Source organism: Parus major, chromosome 6, assembly GCF_001522545.3.
Source record: "Parus major isolate Abel chromosome 6, Parus_major1.1, whole genome shotgun sequence".
Taxonomy (NCBI): domain Eukaryota; kingdom Metazoa; phylum Chordata; class Aves; order Passeriformes; family Paridae; genus Parus; species Parus major.
The window spans coordinates 160,788-178,492 of record NC_031775.1 but is presented as its reverse complement, the minus strand read 5'-3'; the positions used below and the strand labels follow the sequence as shown (position 1 = coordinate 178,492).

General features: G+C 41.8%; 1 protein-coding gene across 1 annotated transcript in view; it reads left to right on the top strand.

Moving 5' to 3' along the window:
- The window catches only part of CTNNA3 (catenin alpha 3), an 83,672-nt gene extending 66,771 nt beyond the window's left edge, over positions 1-16,901 (top strand). The window contains exons 7-8 of the mRNA XM_033515607.1: positions 10,955-11,218; positions 15,762-16,901. Coding sequence (XP_033371498.1) covers positions 10,955-11,218; positions 15,762-16,046 — 549 coding nt within the window. The 3' untranslated portion in view covers positions 16,047-16,901. The remainder of the gene's footprint in view (positions 1-10,954; positions 11,219-15,761) is intronic.
- Positions 16,902-17,705: the final 804 nt, after the last annotated feature.

Sequence of the window (17,705 nt, the reverse complement as noted above, 5' to 3'; positions counted from 1 at the left end):
CTGGGGCTGGGGCAGCCTCCAGCAGGGCTGGGGCTTGCAGGAGCCCGGCTGGCTGCTGTTCTCCTGGGGACCCTGGTCTTTCCTTCTCCATCAAGTGGTCCTGTACCAGGTGCTCTTCTTCCCATTTCTTTCCCATTAATCGTTAAAAGGAATCCCTTTTCTTTTTACTGTTACCATTATGGGTGTCCTGAGAATGTCACGTGTGTTTAGCAAGCCCTCCAAACATTGCTGCAGTCCCGAGCACTTCCTGCTTCCTCCATTCTGTTCCTTTTCCCCTGGCCTGATGGTGAGCACAAAAAGCTGAGTGTGTGGCTGGAGTGATGGTTCCCTCTGCTCCCATGTTCCTGTGTTTCCCTCACCTGTGAAGGACATGAGCTGCTGCTGCTGCTGCTGTCCCTCCTGCCGGGTTCCCAGTGCCTGTGTGCTGGGGCTCTGCTCCTGCCTGCTGCTCTCAATCCCACTGCCAGCTGGAGCAGGGACATCCTCTCCCTCTGCTCTTACTCTGATTCTGCAACCTTAGCTCCCAGTGGGCCACAGACTTTAAATCCACTGTGGGAGGACATCCAGGAAACTTACTTTCGAAATATACAGATGCACAACTCATCTCACATTCCTAACAAAAGAAATTTATATTAGAAATGTTGGAACTTTTTCCCTGAGCAAGAATAATGTCTTCAATATTGTGCAAAAATTGACTATTATAATGAAATACAAAAGATTTGTTCCCTTTCAGGTGGCAGTTATGCTTCGTAGTTTTGAAGATCAGGTCTCTGAAGGATTACACTTTTTAAAAATTCTGTTCACTTTTCAGAAACGATGTTCTAATAATAATCTAAAAGGTAAATTGATTAGATAGTCATTGAGTGTGATTTATCATTTTAACAGTGAAGTATTGTCTTATGAAAAAAGTTTTAATGCTGCATTAATATGTCACAAGAATGATCTAGAAGAAAGGAAACATTTCAGAAAGGTTATTTTTATGTTAAATAAACTTTCCAAGACAAAAGAACTCTACTGCAGTTTTTATATAAATGGAATTCAGAGTCCTGAAACTATAAGATGATATGTCTCAGCAAGCCGGGAAATTACAACACTCATCCAGAATTGTAAGTGAAAAGCCCTATAGATACTTGTAAGCCTTAGAATTTGTGAGTGTGCTGCAAACAAAATACTTGAGACTGTAATGAGAGGAAAGTAATTACATTAAAACTAATTGGCCAATACTTAGCTAGTCAATGAAAGAAATGTCTAAGTCAACTCTTAAATGAGTAGATCCAGAAATGTTGATGTTTATATTGTGGTCACTTACATCATTTGCAAAGGCTTGTATAGTACTTACCACTTGGCTTGAGAGGATTTTTGATCAAATCTGTGTTCAATCAAATTGTAAGTGACACTGGAAAACTGTGGTTTTGTGTTTTGGAAAACATTGGTAACATGGGATTCATCTCACAGGAGTGGCTGCTCGTGAGAAGCTCACAGTAGCACAAAGTCCTGATGCTTTGCTGGACATATGAAGCTAAGTTTCTGTATAATATGTGAAAAAAATCAGTATTTAAGTCCTGCATGTGAGAAATTATTTGGTCTTGGGAAATCTGGTACTGCACAGACTGATTTTCTTAGCCTCATCTTGCTAATAGGGCCTTCCTGGAGGAAATCTAAGGATTCTGATCTAAGGTTATTCTCCGGGAGTAGTTCCAGTGCTGGGTGCTGGCCTCTGCTCCCATCTACCAAATGTTATTTTCTTCTTTGACACACAGCTAGAGAGACAAAAAGAGTCTTGTGCAGAGGGAGATGGGACAGAGAAACAGAGCTTTCCGTGTTCTGTGACTTGGGGATATTGGAATGCCTTTCTCCTCCAGGTCAGGAGGGGCTGCTGTGCTCACCTGTCAAATCCCACACCCTGAGAAGATCTCAGGCTGCCCAAGGCACGATGGCCACATGTCCTGCTGTGCCATACCTGCTGTTCCTTCTGCTTGGTGCCTTTGAGGAATCCCCAGCCTCTCCTTCCTTTAGCATTCCTGCTCTGTAACTTTTCCATCCCTGTTTTCCCCCTCCTCAGTCTCTTCTCTACAAGTATTTTCCCCCTCAATTGTTGGTTCATCCAACATGATGGGATGCCAGGTGTGACAGGCAGTCAGTCTCTTCTTCTCAAGAGTGTGGAGAAGGTGTGAGGGCTGGAGGAAATGCCTTTTTCAGGCAGTGTGTGGTGAGAGTGAAGCAGCTGGTGCTGTGTGATGTGCCCATGTCAGTGTGGAGCCTTTTCTCAGCCAAGCCCAGCTGGGAGGGTGCTGTGCACAGAGCTGCGGGTGAGGGCTGAGAAATGTCCCTGCTTTGGTGGGATGCAGCCAGAAAAAATAAAAGATCCTACAGACAGCAAGCCATCAGGCCTTCGAAGACTTCAACATGGCAATTACAGAGAATTGCTTTAATTCTGTGCAGTTTTGCTTTATTTCTGTGTGAAATAGCCGAGCTTTGCACCGAGTGACTAATTGGAAGAATAGTACGTGATTGCTTCAATACCGTGGTTTATAATTAGTAGGGAGGAATAACTTGCTTTCTTAAAGAAGAGTTTTTAAAACCAATTTAGAGAAAATTGCTTTTTCACATTGAATTTGTGACAGTGTTCAAGTTAAGAAGTATTCTGAGTTGGACAAAACAAATAGGGAAGAGCTGGGGATGCTGTTTCTGCTCCTTCACCTTGTGCACCTTATCAGAGCAGGACCCTGGAGATGGAGTTTCCTTCTCTCTGACCATCACTGTAGTGTTTTGTGCTTTATATTTATTGTTGCTATTTCAACTTTATGTAATATTCAAGGAAGCAAATCTTAAAGCAGTTGTTCCAAAAAAAACCCCACAAAAAGGGTATTTTCTCCAGAAAATACTGCTCAGGCTTTATTCACATGGGGAGAATGCTTTCCTTAGCCTTTAACCTGAAAGTGCTTGAACCCATATTTTATTTGAACAAAAAACCCCCCACCAAATAAAGAAAATTCAACAGCCTTCATCAAAGATCTGATGTGAGAAGTTTCAGCCTAACCTATTAACTTGTCAAAATTAGGATCAGGTGAAAGCAGGGGTTTTGTAATGGAAAATGTTACACAAGCCAGTGCAAAGGAAGCCAACTTTCTTTTTCAGACTTAATTTCTCACCTGCAATTTTTTCTTTATTAAGTTTCACCAAACTTAACTGGAATTTGAAGTTCTATATGGAGAGGGGATGGAGGAGAGATCTATGAAAATAATGCCATGTGGGATAATACTTACAAACAGGTTTCCTGGTTTGTTTTTAGTGTTGTGTGTCTGACACAGGGGTAAGGCTGAGTTCTGACCTGTTTGAGGGGCTTTCATGTGACTGAACCCCTGACAGGGCATTCAGTTTAGGAAAATGGAAATTATGTATTGAAACTTCTGACTTTCTGCAACAAAAACTGGTATTTCAGACCAGTTTAAGTCAGCTGGATTTTCTTCATGGGACTTGAACACCTTATTTTTTATATTGAACACTGTTTAGAGATCAAGAAAACAGCATTTACCAACCTTACTGCTACATAAAAAATGCCCCCTGGGGACACCTGGAAGTCATTGAGTCAATTAAACTGTAAAAGTTGGGTCAGTTCAACTATAAAAGTTTGAAGCTGACTTACAATTTAAATTGGAGGTTTAACAGACAGTAGTCTCTTAAGGTAAAATAAATGTACCAGGCAATGCAGTCCCACACTGATTGCAGTCCTGGAGCTGTTTGTAATGTCTTCAGCAAAACAGAATCCTTGTGCCTCCATGGATTTTGAAATTACTTTAAAAAGGATATTAATAGAGATTGTGGTGTGTGTTTATTTTTATAAAAACAACTATTGCAGTGTCTATTGTCTGGAAAAAGTCACAAGTTTTCCCCCTTTGCTGGTTGGTGTCTGCAAGCTGATGGGAGGCACTTAGTGAAAAATTCAGGTCTGGTTCCTCCTTTAGCAATCCCTTGTTTGGTGCCCACCCATTAGCAACTGCTTATAGCTCTTGAGTGAATTTGGGACCCAAAACTTTGAAATGTTTCCATAAAATGAATGGCATTGTGCAGTTTTTTGATTCTGGTTTTAGTTTATCCCACTTTCATAGCTACCATTATGTATTTATAGTATATTTATGTATGTAGTTTATATCTATCTATATATAACATATTTAATATAGTATATTGGGTCAAACTCTGGGGCTGCTCACACTGTACCATGAAGGGGGGATGCAAAATCCTCTGGGTTTGTGTGGTTTATGCCTGCTGTGTGGAATAACTAATCTCATCAGAGTACTGCCCTTTTCTCATCTCCTCAAAGCATTTGCTATGTAAAACACAAGCTAGTCCTTAACTTGTTACATGTTTATTTTATCAAACTCTTTTGGTGTTTATGCTTTTTGAATTTAGTTTAACAGTGGTAAGAATTAAATGGTCTTCTGCATTGATGTGCCACCAGGGAAGATGAATAAAATTCCTAATCTAAATGGAATCTAGGTAAGGATAATTTCTAATTTTAATAGGAACATTAAAAGGAAGAAATCAAGTTCTGTATTTGCAGCATTTCTTGACAGATACTGATGCTATAAATTATACAGTTGTTCTTCCTCTGTATGGATTTTGTAGTACCCACAGCAATTTATAGGTCTAGAGTGCAGCTGCTGGAAGTCATTTATTCTCAGTTCTGTATTAAATCTATCACATATAATGCATTAACATTCAGTTCAGAGCTCAAGGGCTTATGGCTGCTTCTTTCTCGCTCTGAGTTTCTGTCCTGGAAGTGTTTGCAAGATATGCAGAAAACAAAATTTAAAAACCCAAATTGATATACAGGAAAAAAAAGGGGGATTGTCCATGATAAATACCTGAAACCAGCTCATTTTGCAGTTTCAGCTGAGCAGTGAAAACAAACCCTGCTGTTAACATTGCTGAAATTGGTAATGCTAATAAGCTTGTTTTGATGGATTAGCACTTCAGTCCTGTTTGCTTGAGTGACGCTCTTTACACGCGTCAGTCGGACGTGTCTGCAAGGTAGAGAAGCTTAATCTTCCCTGCAGTTGGGTTTGGGTGCATCTGAGGCTGTAGGAGGCTCTCACCCATTCAGTGCAGTCAGCTGGTTTTAGCTCTGGGGTTTTTTAATTAGAAAAAAATGGAAGTACATGGTTTTAAAAACTGGAATTATAATTAATATTAAAAATTAATATTAAAAAGGGTTAAACTGTACTTGGAGTTTGACAGCAGAATAGGGGCAAAGGGCATGAAGATTTGTGGAGTATACAACCTGTGAGGAAAGAGCAGGTGGAACTGCCTGATATGAGTCCTGTACCTGTTTATTGTAAATTATTTCCCATCTTTCATAACAATAAATGTAGGAAAAACAGAACCATGTTTTGAAATGAGGAGGAGCTTGTACCTGGGGGAACTTGAGCTGACTTGTTGGAGGAGAGACCCTGAACTCCTGTGGCAGATGTGGTATGTTCTGGCATGATCACCTCTGTGAAAAGAGAACAGGCTAAATGTGGAAGTGATGTTTGTTGTCTGTTGAAGTGTATCAGTGAAAGTGCTTGAGGACCCTGTATGAAGTGATCTGCCAGCAGTAATAATTTACTTAGGCTGTTTGTAAGTAGCCTAATACCACTAAGGCAGAGAATGAAATGAGTTTTCAATCCAATAAACATCCCCAAATCCCTTCTAATTTTAAAACCTCAGAAAAGAAACAAGCAAAATAATCATGTATGGTATTGTAAAAGTTTAATAAAACTGGGAAAAAACAATTGTGGATGAATGCCATTCTGCTGCATTTTTCAGTGAGTCATTTTCCATTGAAAAAAGTCCAAGCCAGAACATTTCCTGAAAGCTTTAACAGCTTAGTTAAAACTTCCAGATGTGATAAGACCTTCTGGAGGTTCCTACCTCCTGAGCCCTCTCCTTGATGAATGGTTCCTGCTCTAGTTCTAGGCAAGCTCATTGGTGACAAATGTGACTGTAGCTGTACTGGGTGAAAGCCTTTGTGAGCTAATGGATTAATTCTTATAGGGAAGAAATTGCTTTGCCACCTTTCCAAATCAGCTACTTCATCTAGGAAGAGTGCAAGTTAACAGCAGGGTATTGGAGTGCAGGGACCAGATCCTGAAACAGCAGATAGAGAAGTGACAGCAAGCATTGCTCCAGCACCAATAACTGGGCTAGAAGTTGCCAGAGCATGGGGGAGACAGAATACTGTGCAGTAGTTGCAATCTGATGCAACCAAATCATCAAAGGAAACTGCATCTTTCCCTGTCTGAATAACAAATTCCTGGAAAACATTAATAAATGGCAGGAGCAGGGGTGTTAAGCAGTCATGGCTTTGTATAAGATAACTTTGCTGCTCTCTGGTGTTATATATCACACCTGTCAGAGGAATAATGAATAGGTGTGGATACAGAGAGCAAGTTCTGCTGGGAACCTCAGTCCTGTGAATCCCTTCCCTGCCTGCTCTCGGTAATAATCTCAAATAATCTGGTTTTATAAAGACTTCTGAGAGAGAGACTGAGGGGGTTACTGAAGGCCTGGGTTTGTGGTAATATGGATACACACTTGGTATTTTGTGTATCCATGCCTGTGATGCAAACAAGCTCTGCCTGCAGTTTTGTCCATACCGAGTCTGTATTCTGTGTGTGTATGTGGTGTTTCTGTGCTCTGGACATGCTGTAGTGTAGTGACACCATGAGACACTGAGAGCTGCCAATCATTTCTCAGGTCAGAAAAAATGACTTTAAAGGCCAGGTAAGACTTTTTTATTAGAAGTTAGCTTGGAATTCCTGACAGTCAGGCATGTATTATGATCGTGCTTGGTAAGGATAGGCTGAGTGGTGTTGAACTCACTGTGAATGCATGCAAGGGAGCCTTTGGTGCTCAGTGCAGTACAGCTCTATCATCCAGTGGTGTCTCATTTGTGTTAACAAAGCTTTATCCTGCCAGCTGTTTTCCCCACTGTTTGTTTGTCTCTCTTTTTTGTGTGGTTACGATCACTTGTCTATACCATTGGCTCAGATGTAGTTAAAAGCCTCATGTGGAGGAAAGGGGCCACCAGGTCATGCTGTTTGCTGCTTTGCAAATGGAGCGTTTTGTAGAGCAGGGAGGGCCAGGTTTATGATGGAGCTGACTCCAGGTGATCCCTGCTGATGGTAAACGCTTACCTGGAGAGGGTTCTGTGGGCTGCAGCCATGCCCAGCTGCTCCCCGAGGCAGGGCAGACACAGGCAGGAACCGGGCAGTGCCGGCTGTGGCAACCAGGCTCAGCCCAGCCAGCTCCACAGGAAGCTCGGTGGCCACAGGGCAGCCCCAAGGCAGGCTCTGAGGTCGGGCTGTGAGCAGGTGAGAGCCCCGTGCTGACTCACAGTGCCGTGGTCACAGCTCGCAGCTCAGACTGGCTGTGCTGAGCCGCAGCCTGGCACCTCTGTGGCTCGGAGCGGGACCGAAGGTGCCAGGCGTGTGAAACTGGGGCTGCAGGGCCCGGGCTGAGTGTGGCTGCAGCTCCCAGCTGAGGCTGGGCAGAGCCCTGAGCAGTGTGAGCTCCGGCACCCGTGTGAGCTCCGGCACCCGTGTGAGCTCCGGCACCCGTGTGAGCTCCGGCACCCGTGTGAGCTCCAGCACGCACCGGGGTCAGCTCCAGCACCGGGGTCAGCTCCAGCACCGGGGTCAGCTCCAGCACCGGGGTCAGCTCCGGCACTCCAGCGCCGGTTGTGAGCTCCAGCACCGGTGTGAGCTCCAGCGTCGGGATGAGCTCCAGCGTCGGGATGAGCTCCAGCACCAGCGTGAGCCGTGCTCCTCGGCAGAGCTGACACAGCGCGGGGACAGCTCCCGTCAGTGTCGCTCCCCGATCTTCTTCACTTGCTTCTGTCGGTGAGATGCCTTCTTCCACTGAAAAGGACAAGACAATACTTAGGAAATATGTCATCTGGAGCCTTGCCCAGATGAACAGTGCATGAATGCACTTGGAAGAGTTTGAGCTTTGTTATGGTCTTTGAATCAGCAACTACGCACGATTTGGCAGTCACTTCTGATTGAAAGCTGAATGCTAAAGCCCAGGTTTAAGCTGTGATAAAAACTACTGCTTTTGTCCCCTATTTCTGTAGTAGTATGAGACTGTGGGGGTTAGTATGCCTGTTTTTCCCTGGATACAGAGCTCGGGTTGGTAACACCTGGCTCTGCAGAGAGCAGCCTGGCTACTGCAGTGCGCTTTGAAACTACAGCTGGTGCAAAACACAGCAGCGTGATTTGGACCCATGGTGATGCCAGCCCCTGTGAGCTGTGCTGATGGGAATGCTCAGTGAACAGGACCTGGATTGGGCTGTCAAACCTTAGATGTATTATATGGGATAAAGAACAGATTTCTTTTTTCCTCCTTTTTTTCCTCCTTTTTGAAGTGGTGTAATCAAAGCTTAACAATGAAGGTAGTTTTCAAGTTCTTGAAAGTCTTCTTGTCCATTCACTGGGTTTAGCTGGAACAATCAACAGTTGGGAATCTCTGATTATGCATTTATTTTCCATTCTTGTCATGGACAACCAGGTATAAGGAAGACACAGAAGTATGTCCCGGAAGGACTGGGACAGCAGTCTGGGGAAATGTTATTATAGTGCGTCTCTTGGATTGGCAGGGGTTGGAGATGGGGTTATCTTTAATCTCTGCTGGTCTCACAAGATTTATCTGATTTAGTGTGGAAAAACACATGGTAGAAGAAAAAAAGAAGTTGGAATAAGAAGAAAGTGCTAAACCATGAAGAAAAAAAAAATAGCCTGAAGTGTAGTCAAGTAGCTGCAGAACATTTGTGAGCAAATATTTGTCTACAAATACCTGTGAACTGCAGGTATTTGTAGAGACTAACTTCCTCCTTCAAAGAACTAGTTCATTTTTCTGATAATCCACATATGCATAGCTTTGATAGCAAATTCACTCAATCTCAAGGGGTTTTTTTAGTCCATTTATGCAAAAGATCAGACTAAGATTATCAGATACTTCTTCTTTTTCACACAAAAAAATCTCAGGGAATAAATTCTTCCTCAATATGGAAAGGAGTAATGGCTCTACAGCTTCTTTGGGGGTTCTCCAAGCTCACAGCTAAACAACAAAGTAGTGATGAATTTCATTGATCTGAGTTTTTTTTTAATTTTAACATGTTACTGAAGAAAACTGGGCCTCTTTGTAGGATAATTTATCTATGCCATGACTCTGAATCTCTCCACAGTACTGTGTGAAACAAAAACATTAACTTACTGAACCCTTGCAGACTTTGTTACTGACTGCTGGTACTGGCTTTGTGCTTCTGGCTTCTTACCAGTTTTGGTTTCCTTGTGAACCCCTCAGCCCTGGTTAGACAATACTGTATTACAGGAAAAAATGATTTTGAAAGGCTTTTGGGTTTGGTCGTTTGCCTGTGATGTGGCAAAGTAAGAAATGGTTAATAATAGAAGCCAGTTATGCTGAAGTGTTAGAGCATTGACTTTCCACTGCATCTCTGGGTCTGTGGCCTCCTTGTAGCACAGGAGAAAAGAGGGCAGTCTGCTGTCTTGTAATAATTGCAGGAAAGATAGATTCGCTAATTAGAGCCAGAGTCAGTGTTTAAATAGCATTTCTTTTCTGAACAAGGCCCCAGTGCACTGGACAAATCACAGCTGCTTCACTGAGGTTGGAGATGCAGTAGTATTTGGCTTTGAACACACTGGGCAATAAAATCATTCATGCACAGTGGTGATTCATTTCTATATTTGTTTATTAAAAATTTAAAAACACGTTACGTGTTAATACACTCAAGAAAACAGTTTTCTGATTCACATGATCAGCTGGTTAAACTGTTGTCTATTCCTGCTTAAGACTACATCTCTTCCATTTTCTCTGCTTTTGGTTTTTTGTTACTGTATCCCCGAGATTTCCAAGTTAGCCTGAGGAAGTAAGATGCAATCCTATGTCCAAAGCATATCTTGGAGTAAATGAGATTTTAAAAATACAGGACTGGTTCATTTACTATCAAATGCTCTTCAGCCATAAACTTAAAAACTTGATGCAGTGAGAAGTGGTTACTGTGATGCTTTTGTAAATAATGCATATAGAGCCTGATGCAATGCAAAGGAAAATAATTAGACTTCAGATTGCCTGTGGGCAGGCTGTGAGAAGTTTTGTATGCATTTACTTGTTCATTCTTCATTGTGCCTCTTCTCATCATTTGAATCGGGTGCCACAGGCTCAGATGTGCTATTTTCCCTTTTTCTATTTTTCCCCCAAATTTAACTGTCTCCTTCACCCAAGCCATTTCACAAATATCTATCAGTTTTCTTTTCAGAGGGACACCATGCAGGAGGAGCAGGGTAAAATGTCAATAATAAAATAGGATGAGGTAAGATCCCTGAGTGCTTTAAGTGTGTACACAGCAGGGACAGAGGGAAGCAGGCAGTGGCTCCTCAAGGTGGCTTCCATGCTTCCCCTTCCCCTGGAGTGCAGGATTGCTATCCCTGACCTGCTGTTCCTTTCTGCAGAGTGCTGGAGACAGAGGCTGCTGGGGCAGGGAAAGCAGCACAGAAATGTGTTCAGATGCAGCCCTTGCAGAGTGCCCTGACTCCCCAGGCACCTCTGTCCTTCTCTGTTGCTGCTGTGAAAAGATGTGGCCAGGAGGAAAGGCTGCTAATTTCCAGGGCAGCTTCTCAGAGGAAAACTGCTTAAACACAAACAAAACACAGACAGTTCATGGTGCTGGTTGTAAGACACACTAAAAATTGTGGTTCTTTTACACATACTTTGTTCCTTCCTCATGGGGTAATGATGATTCAATTGTAACTATCCTTACAGTCCATTTTCACAAACTTTGATGAATTTAACTTGATGTTTCCTTAAGCAGAGTAGAGATAGAAATGAAAAAATGTTTATACGTGTCAGTTTTGGAGTGCTTTTGGAAATAAACAGCATGTTCTTTTGCTGACAGGATTTGAAATCTAGCAATCAGCGAGATGAAATTGCTGCAGCACGTGCATCCCTGAAGGAAAATTCTGCTTTCCTACATTCAATATGTTCAGCTTGTTTGGAACATTCAGATGTTGCATCCCTTACAGCCAGCAAGGATTCAATTTGCAATGAAATACAGAATGCTCTCAATGTAATTTCTAATGCTTCCCAAGGAGTTGGAAATAAAATGGAGCAACCTGCATCTCGCACAGCTACTCTTGGAAGTGCACTTGATGAGCTTGAGGTATGTAAATACGTGAGATTACAATATTTTTGGGAAAAAAGCTTTATTTATTTTTTTAAAAATAACTATTGATATCATAAATGATGAGCCTAAAGGCATTAAGGATTGTTTTCCTGCTTAGTCCTAGTCTAAATAGCATCACTTGGAATGATTTCACTGAGAGGAATCTCTTTCCTCGGAGGAGTTTGGGGCTGAGGCTTCATGTGTGTTCAGGGTTTGGCTCCCTTTGGGCCCAGGGCAGAGTTAGCTGCAGTTGTGTCACATCCTGCAGTCAGGGCAGAGCCCAGCAGTTCAGTTCAGTTTGCTCTGAAGTGATTCTCAGCTGGCAGTGCCCACTGGAGCTGCTCCATGCAGGCTGGAGTCCTTGTCTGCAGAATGTGGCACTGGGATCATCCTGTAATTCGTGTCATCGAGCAATTCACAAACCTCATTACATTTGCTGCTTATCATTAAATGAAGTGACACAGCCAATATGCTTTCACCACCTCTGCATCCCTGCTTCCATTATTGAAGCAAATACCTGGGGGAAGGCAGCACTTTTTCTATTTCTCATCCAGAGCTTTTCTGTGGAATTTCTCCTTTTTCTCATGCTCTGGCTCCCACCAGTGTCATTTTCCATTGTCCTGCCCCTGTAGGTGAGACCATGATCCTCAGGGGGTGTAACTGATGTAGGCCCAGATCAACAAAAGGAATGAATGTTTCTAAACACAATTGCAAATATGGGTGGTTTTGATTGTGAATTCTTGGACTTAGCAGATCTCTGCATCCCAGTGCCAAGACTGTGATACATTTTGAGGAAAATTGATGTTAGGACTGGTGGTAGTAGATTTTTATCTAAAATTTTCAATGGAAAATTAAAGAAATACACTGAAATATGCCACAAATTCTGTAGTGGCAGTTTATTGATCCTCTCAGTCATGCTCAAAGTCAGGTTTTTCCTCCCAAAGGAACAGGCTACAATTGCACGTTACGTGCCATCCGTTCTTGCTTCTCACGACAGGTTTTAAATTTACAATTCCTAATAAATGGAAGGGAAAAGAAAGATGTGAGACTAATACATAACTTGTTACAGTGTAACTGTGAATGACAAATGAGATGCCTTATAAGAGACCCACTATTTACCTGGATTACTTAAAAATTAAAAAAAAAAAAAAAAAGAAATGTCAGAAGGATTGCATTTTTATTATTTATATATTTTTATTTTAATCTTGGCTCTGTGTAAGCAGCACTATTTAAAAATGCAATAACATTTATTACTGCTCTAAAATTTGAAATTTGTGATAATCTCAAAATGGGAAAAGATCGCATTTTGAATTGAATTTGTTTTTACTTGGAAATGTAAGAACACAGAAGTCTGACGGTTGTAAAAAGCCATTTGTTTATCAAGTTGTAAATATATTTTTACCTAGGTTACACAAATGGGAATTGAAGCTGTGTGAGTTAGATAAAGCACAATTTATAGAGCATTTAACTTCTGAAATGATTTTATGAATTAGATGATGACACTTTTCTCGCTTTACAGAAAGTTCCATTGGCTAAGGACCTGAAATAACCTTTGTTCTATCTTCTTGTTGCGAATACAGTGCCATGAAATAGATTGATGCAGTAAATAGTCTGGTGGGAACAAATCTCATTAAATGTTTATAGTGTGGAAATGTATCTCAGAGCTTACCCAACAATCTAGTATCTAGATGTTTTGCAATATCATTCTTCCTTTGCCAGTGCTGGTACCGTGAAAGTTATTAAAGATTTATAGGTGAGGAAACCACCAGTAAAATTAGAGCAGCTGACTCTTAAATCACTGGATTCTCAACAATTCCTCTTAAAGGCTCCCTGTAACTACCGTGTCATTTGTAAATAAACACAAATTTATAACATTAAAATTTAATTGCATATTAAGATCCGCTAAAAGAGCGTGTTGGGTGCAGGTTATCTAACGCCTTTCCTTGGGCTTTCATCTTGTGAATGCAAAGAGATTGTCACAAAATGAGCTGGTCCTGCCTGCCTGAGTCTCTGTCAGCGTGCTCAGCTGCTCTGTGGTCCTTGGCTGACCATGGCCATTGAGCTGAGCAGCTTCAGGTGAGACACCAACAGCCTGGAAGTCCCTCCAGACTTCACCAAATCCAGCTGAGTTTCTGTGTATCCAGGGGCTCTCCTTTTCTTTCCTGGATCAGACCACTGAGGGAGAACACAGGGATCAAATCTCTCCCCTTAAGTGCTCCCTTATGCTTGAGTCTTTAAGCTACTTAAGAATAACTGACCACTGTTTAGCCTGTTAAATCAAACCCACCAAGAGACTGCTTCTTGTGTGTCTGGTGTCTTCTTGAGTCTTTCCTGTGCAGATGTACTGATGATGAATAAATGATGGAATTATTTGAAGAATTTTATCTGTAGGGCAGAGTCTGAACTCGTATTTTCCTGGCTGTTATTGCCTAGATTTTTTTTATTCAGAGATGGATCATAGTAGCTTTTTGGCCAGTGCTATTTGTCCTTCTTGCTGTAAACTTTCTCCAAACTGGTTCCCAAAGGAGGACATTTCTGTTTTGGGTCAGCTGAGGTTTGAAGGCAGTAATTTTTCCAGCTGATTGGATAATTTCCTGTGGCCACCAGGTGTGTCTTAGTCTTCCCCAGTCAATGAAGGTGTTTTTTCTGCAGCAGCATTGAGTACTGTGCCTGCCAGGTGTGTTTTGCATTAGGGTGGGCACCATATGTGCAGCTTGGCATTGAGGGGGCTGCTTGAGATACAGGAGCTTGAAGGGAAGCTGCTGCTGCCCTGAAGAGTGGCCATGTGGCACAGCTTGAGCAGATGTGAGTACCCCACAACACCTTGGTGTTCAGGGCTCTGACAGGAATGAGGGAGGCAGAGTTTCAGATCTCCAGCACACACTTGTCACTCAGGTCTCCGTGCCTCACTGTTTAAGCTTTTATCTTACACTCTAATACAACACTTTTGTTTCTAGCTTAAGCTAGACAGGCCCTGAAATTGTCCTATTAAATTTAAATTGAAAAAAAATAATTAAAATCCTCCAGTTTACAGTTTGTCTGGCACATACTGGATAGGCGCAGATCTGATTACCTAAATTCCATGTCAGGGTATTGTTTTCTTGTTTAATATTTGTTCTAAGAGCTTGAAATCACCCATGGATGTGATGTAAGAGGTGAACAGATGTATGTGGAATGTAGGTTTGGGGATCAGGCCCATAATGACACAGTTTCAGATGTTCAGTTACATCAGTGATTACATTTTGAGTTTCTTCAAATGCTGAAGCTCAAATATACTTACTTTGACATTTCATGAAAACCTCATGTTTCCTTTCTCTTCAGAATATTTGTTTGCCACCCAAACATAATTAATTTTATCAAGGCAAAAGAGTTGTCTGCTTTTGTTTACCCTACCTACTGAAAAGGACACTTCTATCTATGTCCTTTGGACACTTTATTTATGTCCTTAAACAAAAGCTGCAGTTTTTATCTTTGTGTATATTCAGCCTGTTAAAAGTGGCAGAGGTGAATTTCTGCCACAGTGTGGGATTGATTAGACTAAAAATCAGCAGAATTAGACTGCTCATGCAATCTGACTTAACTGTCTCAGCTGTGAGCTGAGCACTGCTGGCTCTGAGTTAAATCCATTGATTCTCCTGATCTCTAAAAGACTGAAGTTTATAGGCACTGAACCCCTGTTTCAAACAAAGCTTGAGCTCTGCTCTGAGACTCTGAATGGCAGAGAGACCAAAACACTGGGTTTGGGTACAAATGTCCTGTGTGTGTAGCCCCATTAGGGAAAAGGGAACCTGCCATGGTCAAAAGTAGTTTGGATGCTTCCAGTGGAAAGGGCTAGTGGCACATCTGGGAACTGTGATATCACTGATCTCCTGCAGGTAAAAAACACAGCAGCAGCTTCACTGAACTGACTTTCTTAGCTGTATGTTGGAGTCTGATATACAGAGTGTGTGCTCTTGTTTCTAATACTTAGTTCTAGGATTCAAAGAAACACTGAATTTCATATAGCATGAAATTCATGAACATGTTTTCATGGTGATACATGAGAACAAATGTTAAAGTTAGATAGAAAAAGTGTAAGTGTGTAGATTAGAAAGTTTCTTAAATCACTGGTTGAAAATGTAGTTTAGAGAACAAGAGACAAGATGGAGGATTTAGGGTGTTGTCTCTTGTCCTTCTTCTTTCTTCTTCATGTTCTCCTAGAGGTTTTTGGGTGGTAGTGAGTGATTGAGTAAAAAATGCTGCAGTGCAGCACACAGGTGTTGGGTCATTGGGTCACTAAGAAAAATGATTTAGTTGGCATCTGTTAATTGGGTAAATGGATATATAAAAGACCTTGAAGAGGATCTTTGTTAGCCATTTTACCCTTTTCTATCATAGTGCACATAGCTCCTTGTACCTTGTATTGCTGATAAGAAAAGAATAAACAGCTGAGACCGAACGAGAGAAAACTGCCTCCCTCTCATCAATCTTCAGTCCAAATGGAAAAAGAACCTAACCCAAAAGCCCTTAATGAGACAGCTGTACTCCTCGTTTTGTGCAGAATTTGATAGCCCTGGATCCTCTGGTGGTGAAGGACGAGAAGGTGAGGCCGTCCCTGGAGCAGCGGCTGGAGGCGATCATCAGCGGGGCGGCGCTGCTGGCCGACTCCTCGTGCACGCGGGACTCGCACCGCGAGCGCATCATCGCCGAGTGCAGCGCCATCCGCCAGGCCCTGCAGCACCTGCTGGCCCAGTACCTCTGCTCCGTGAGTAACCAGCACAGGAACCTGCTGGGGGCTGCCTCAGCACCTCCTGCTTGGGGAGAGAAGTGTTCAACCAACAATTAAAGCACGCTTTAGCGTTTCGCTACGTGCTCTTTAAAAGGTTGGAAGGGACTCAGTTTGCTGAGAACTTTCTGGAGAAAGTTTTTCCTCCAGAAATCTAAGCAAAAGCTAAATACACGTCCCCAGGATGAGTTGTGTTATATGGTGTATGTGAAGTCTGTGGAAAATGCCATACCACAAATAAACTGTACGTGTTTGGGTTATTTTATGCTTGTTGTGAGCTGTCACTGGTTCACAACAGACAATCCTTTAAGTGCCAGAAACAAGAATTTCTTCATAATGCCACTTCTAGACTAGAGTTTGAAAATGTAATCTCTGTTCCTGCAGAATGCAACGATTTAAATAATAGTTTTCTAAAAGGTAAGCAATCTGTTAGTGTTGTTTTCAAGGAGGGTGTTGACACCAGAAGAGGAGAAGAGCACCGATTTACAAGTGTTAGAATGACTAAATTGCTATATTGGGAAGACAGGAGTGTTGTGTAAATCCAGAAATCTGGTTGTCTGACATGCTTATAACTGTGAGTTGTTGGAAAAGGAACGTAGTTTGCATTTTGAAAGTGATTTTTCTTTTAGATTCAAAGAATGGATTTGACACTTGTTACGTCTGGCAGGTAAATGTTGAAACAGTGGAGACTCAATACTGTTAATATGGGTACACAATGCTAATCTCATGCTTTTCATCTGTAAACATTTTCTGTAGGCATAATGTTCTTTTCTAAAGATATCTCAGGATGATTCATCAAGCACATTGAGAGAACAATTGTGTGATACAGATATTTGTTCCCTTTTTGGGAAGCTGGAATTCCTTTCTGTTCTGTAAGTCATAGCAGTTAATACAGTCTAAAGCTGTTCTAATGAGGCTGTTTGTTTGCTTTGTCTTACTTAATTGTCTTTAGGATAATGTAGTGTAGGGACTAAAATAATCTATGCATATCCTATTTTTTTTTTTCACCTCACAGATATTGTACTTTTTGATATCTCTCTTTATTTATTGGGGGTTTACAGATGCTTTATTAAAGCCAAGTTGTGCTTTCAGGCCTTATATCACAGAAAGGTGCTATAAAATTTTTACTCAAAATGCTGTTGAATGCAGCCTTAATGGAACTTCTCTGGAAGTGCTTTACACTGGGTTAGAGAGTGAGATTTCATCAGCTCTGGTTAGCTGGGAATGTAAGCCTTTGGTACTTTGTTGTAGCAGATTTTTCTTGCAATGTCTGTTCTAGGGTGGGTCTGGGTTTGCTGTTAAGTGGCTGAAAGTTTTATATGGGAAGGCCTCCTCCTCTAATGGTTGGACTTCTTAATGACCTTGAAGGGCTTTTCTGACATTAATGGTTCTTTGATTCTACCCAGAGCACCTGGCAGGATGCAGATGTGCTCAACAGCATTCCATATTAGTCCAAAGGATTGCTGTGGGTTTGTCCCAGGAACGCTTTCCTGTCTGCTGTGAAACTACAAGATTTTAAGTCAAATGGTCTTAAATTCTTAGACTATTGAAACCAACTTGTGATGATCTTCTCTACTTCAGAAATAACCATGGTTTTAGGGGTATGTAATGTGCAATAGGTGGAAAAGGATAATATATAACCCACCCCACTGACTTGAGAAAATCAGAAAGCAGCTATTGAAATATGACAGTAAGGGAAAATGTCATATCATTTGCTGC